At 37.4% G+C, this 4,443-nt stretch overlaps 1 protein-coding gene across 1 annotated transcript; it reads right to left on the bottom strand.

Annotated features, from left to right (window-relative positions):
* Positions 1 to 3,073: 3,073 nt before the first annotated feature.
* LOC149017038 (auxin-induced protein 6B-like) lies at positions 3,074 to 4,005 on the bottom strand. Its single transcript, XM_089153803.1, has one exon. The coding sequence runs from the start codon at positions 3,895 to 3,897 to the stop codon at positions 3,433 to 3,435; it is 465 nt and encodes a 154-aa protein (XP_089009929.1). The 5' UTR covers positions 3,898 to 4,005; the 3' UTR covers positions 3,074 to 3,432.
* Between the last annotated feature and the right edge of the window lie 438 nt (positions 4,006 to 4,443).

Below are 4,443 nucleotides of genomic sequence, written 5' to 3'. Positions count from 1 at the left end.
CTATTTTTAAATATTGACAAACTGAATAAATGTGGGATCTTCAGTAAATCCTATGTGAACCCCTCTTCTAATATGTAATGGAAAGGTGTGATAAGAGAATTTAGACTCAAGTTTCATCTCCACTTGAATTGAGTGAAGATAATCATGCTTTTGTGCTGTGCAATAATTACGCAATACTAAGCTACGAATTGAGTGAAGATAATCAGTGTGTGGTTGAAATGCTCAACTACTTTCTTTCCTTTGGTGAAGATCAAAAGTGGTGGTTGAGATCTCAACCACTTTTTTTTTTTTTTTTTTTTTTACATCGAGAGAAACCCAAAAGAAAAACAAAACGGGTGGTCAAGATCACTTTGGATCCTGACAGTAGATAGCTTAGTGCTATGCATTAATTGTGCAACACTGGAGTTGAGCCCAAGTAAAGAACCCTGTGAGACATCTAATGGCTACTAACACAATGAGAATCAAGGGAAAAGCTGAGATTTTGAAGGAACAATGAAGCTCGGCATGAAAGAGAAGCTTGTCACTGCCCACACAAAACTTTAACCAAAGTTTAGGCTTGAGAAGCTTGTCTTCAGATGAAATGCCTGTATTTGGGCTGAAGTGCCAAACATTGACCTGGAGCCCGTGATCTAAAAATGAAGATGGAGAGAAATAATGCAAATTCAACCTACCCTAAACGAACACAGGTCCTGGTTATCTTGCGCCTCATGAAGACGCGTTGTTTTCAAAATCAAAAAAAATGAGTAAGAAGTCCACCCATGTCCATCATCATGGGCCTGCTTGTGTCCACAACAAAAGTTCATGTAGTAGATCCCACCCATAGAAGCGCCCATGGTCTGACCACCAAGCCGGCTTAAAACAGCAAATTCCACATGCACCCCTCTAGCTTTGCACCGAAACTAGTGAAGTCTCCTTGACTATGCAAACCTTACAAAATGGTCCTTCACGGTTGACATCAACACTTGTAACTAAGATTTAATGTCAATGGTATTTTGGTATATCAACCACATTAAAGTTTTTTAGCTAAATTGAAGAAATACTTCAAAATTCAACCATTATGTGTAGACGGTCCTTAACTGTGCCTAGCATGTACGGCCATTGGTAAGATAGTTTAGGAGTGCATCAAGAGTTTGCCAATGCAGGGTTGGTCGACAAGTAAAACTCACTCATACTATTTTGTGAAGAGGGTCATAAGTAGTGTCCACATCAAAATCACTTGTTCCCTAAAAGAATCTCAAAAAACGAAAAGAGAAAAAAATGTGACACTACTTTTGAAGGGAGGTGCTTAGACTCGACTAACCGAAAGGAGCATTAGTTAAACAACCATCCCAAAATAGATCCTTCCAATAGTGAAATCCATAGAACAAAATTCCATTGAAACTTGCGAAATTTTCACCTAAATTTTCCATTTTGGAAAATAAGAAACCAAACTCATGAGGACCGAAAAAAAGTCCTCAGTTTCTATCGAAACTTGTCAAAATTTCATCGAAACTTGTCAAAACCTCGAAACTTGGTTCAACCCCGTTGGACCAGCTAATTCATGAGGGGAAAAAAATTCCCCAAATTTTGTGGGAAACTTGAAAATTTTCGTGGAGACCTAGGAAATTTTGTGAAGACTTGGGACTTTTTTCTATAAATTTTGTAGTTTTCCCAAATTTTCAATTTTTTTGTTTATTTCATGTTTTCGCAAATACTCCCTCCATCAGGACTTCCCTATCTAAAGTGCGTATTCTCTAAAATTGGTTATCTTAGGCATATTGATGATCAGACTCATAAAGTTACAGTTATCGATTAACTTGACAACCATAGGCATAAATTGTTATGGGATGTCTATATTCGTTGGTTGGAGGAGAGAATGTTACAGGCATAGTACTACTCAGCTCACAGGATGAATCCACTCTTGGCACTCCTCTTAACACTAAGTTGTATTTTATTTTTATTGTCAACTATTTTGAAGTTAGAAATTTTATATTGAATGTTATGTGCTTAAATAGTTAAGATTATAATGTACTTTTTGGACAACTCTAAATTGATGTTATTTACATTGAATGACATATCTACATTAGTTTTTTTAGCAAAATACAACAAATGTATTCTTTATATTCTAATTAGCTTAAATACAGGATCTCACCCCCAAATACTCTCTAAAACCAATTGAAACTTGTACAAAAAAGTCCTAGGTTTCCTCGAAATTTTTACTATGGTGAAATCTTCTCTATTTTTATTTGGTTAACTCCAATAATGAAATGAAGAGGAAATGAAAATGGCAATAGCCCATAAATGTATAAAGGAGAGGGAGATCAGGTCCTAAAGACATTTAAACTCTTACCTCTTACCCTTTTTTTTCCTTTTTAGCATTCCTCTTGACCACTTAGTTATGAACGCTCCCATTGAAATTAATAAGGAATCAAAAAATTTCTTAAGTTATTTTAATTATAAAAAAAAATTAATAATTATTGCTTAAGTTTAGGGTTTAGGGTTAGGTTAAAGAATTCATTTTTAAGCTCAATAAGAGCTGAAAATTTGTTGAGCTTAAAATTCAACATGTGAATCAAGAAGTTAAAACAATGTAAATCCATAATGAAACATTGGAGATTTGGAGAGCATATTGAGACTACCCCACTTTGACTGCTTTTCTGTTGGATTTGAACCAACTATTCATTATCTGTTCAAACTTCAAACCCAGAAAGCCCTACCTGCTGTCTAATAAATGGTTCACCTTTCAATTTCAAGAACCAACTCATGAAAGATGATTCATCGAACGATGATTAAAATCTGAAATCAACAATCACAGCTCATCCTGACATACCCACCATAGCCCACTGGACATCAACATCATCTAGTATAAGACTTAAGCGGTTAAGCCCCCACTTGGGCCATCCACGATTCCATGGGCCCATGGCCTCAACCCAAAACATTCTCCAGCGGGCCCAGTTATAGTCAATCTTCAAAGGCTATCAAAATTTCAGAATAAATAAAACTCTGTTCAGGCGAAAAATGTAAGGTGGAAAGCTCAAATCAGAACCAGAGAAGCGAGAGTTGAAAAGAGAACCTGTTGATGTTTGGTAATTCCCCAAATTTTCCATCAATTAATCAATAAATCACAGAATCTACAAACAATAGAAAGAGAAAAGATCACAACGGAAGAGGAATCTTCACTGCACCACACTTTTCTTCTCTTTAAATCTCTATAACTATTTCAATGTGTAAAAGCTTGTTATTCCACTACTCCTACCTCCGATTCGAACTCGGGATGACTCGGCAAATCTCATTGCCATCTCCACTAGATTCTCCGGAAGTAAACATACTCACCGCCCTTCATCAACTAACACAGATTCAAACATACAGATTGAAAAATAACAAGAAATGGAAGGAAAGGGATGGAAAATTTATACAATTACATCACTCAATCCCCGAATCCCCTTCCTTGCCTTACAAAATCTGTTTATCCGTAAATCCGTAAAGGAGCGGCCGAGATTCCGGCCAGAAATCGAGATTAATACCTAAGTGGCAAGACTTCTGAAAATCTTCAAGATTCACAAAACGAGCGGAGTTACCAGAGCAATCTGAGAGAGAGAGAAATCGAAGGATTTCTTCAAAGAGCTTCTCGTCGCATGGAATGGCGAGAGGTCCTTCGTTGTTGAAGCCGTACTCTTCTTCCGCCTGCACCAGAAGTTTCTTGAACACCGGATGGTTCAGATAGGTTGTTCTCACCACGAACCTTCTACAACTCGAACCAACGCACACTGCAACGTGTCCGGCAGGAACGTCAGAGGGGATATTCCGGCCGCCCGATCTCATCGCAGTCAATGCCGCTTTTTGTCGCCATCGCCGCAGCAACTGCCGTAACCTCACAATGTGCCGGATTTTGCAGCATTTATCGAAACCTGAAACCATTTCCTTTTCGAAACCAGAACCAGAGACGGAGACAGAGACAGAGAGAGAGAACTCGAAGGTTTCGAGTTCCGTAGTTAGAGAGAGAAGCAGAGCAAAACCAGGCGAGAAGTGAAGGAGGGATGGAAGAGGAGAGAAGGTTTCGGCTCATGGTTTTATAGAGAGCTGAGTACGAAATTACCCTTACTTTTTGAGATAATTACAAATCCACGACATCAGAAATCTTGTAGAAGTAGAAATTGATAACCATTATGTACATTTATAAAGGAAACTTTCAATAGAAGTCGCTAACTCGTGCAACGTTTCCACCTTTTTCCCTACACGAAAATTCTCAAAGATGTTTGTAAAAAGTAAGAAAAGAATCTGGAAAATCTTTTTACAAAAGAAAAAATAAACAAAGGATCTTAGATTTGGATACCCACAAATCCAATTCAAGTTAGAATCAGTTTCGACATTTTATCAATCCACACATACATTGAAGATTTTTACTATTTCAGTTCGCATCAAGCTAGTCAAATTTATTATTTATTTCTTGTAGCAAGTCTTAAG

This window comes from Hakea prostrata, chromosome 4, assembly GCF_041222555.1.
Source record: "Hakea prostrata isolate BN-2017 chromosome 4, UWA_Hpros_2, whole genome shotgun sequence".
In the NCBI taxonomy this organism is placed as follows: domain Eukaryota; kingdom Viridiplantae; phylum Streptophyta; class Magnoliopsida; order Proteales; family Proteaceae; genus Hakea; species Hakea prostrata.
The sequence above is the reverse complement of the archived record's forward strand: the minus strand, read 5'-3'. Positions and strand labels throughout refer to the sequence as shown.

Excerpts from the sequence above, each read along its gene's own strand:
- LOC149017038 (XM_089153803.1), bottom strand. The coding sequence starts at position 3,897 with ATGGTTTCAGGTTTCGATAAATGCTGCAAAATCCGGCACATTGTGAGG.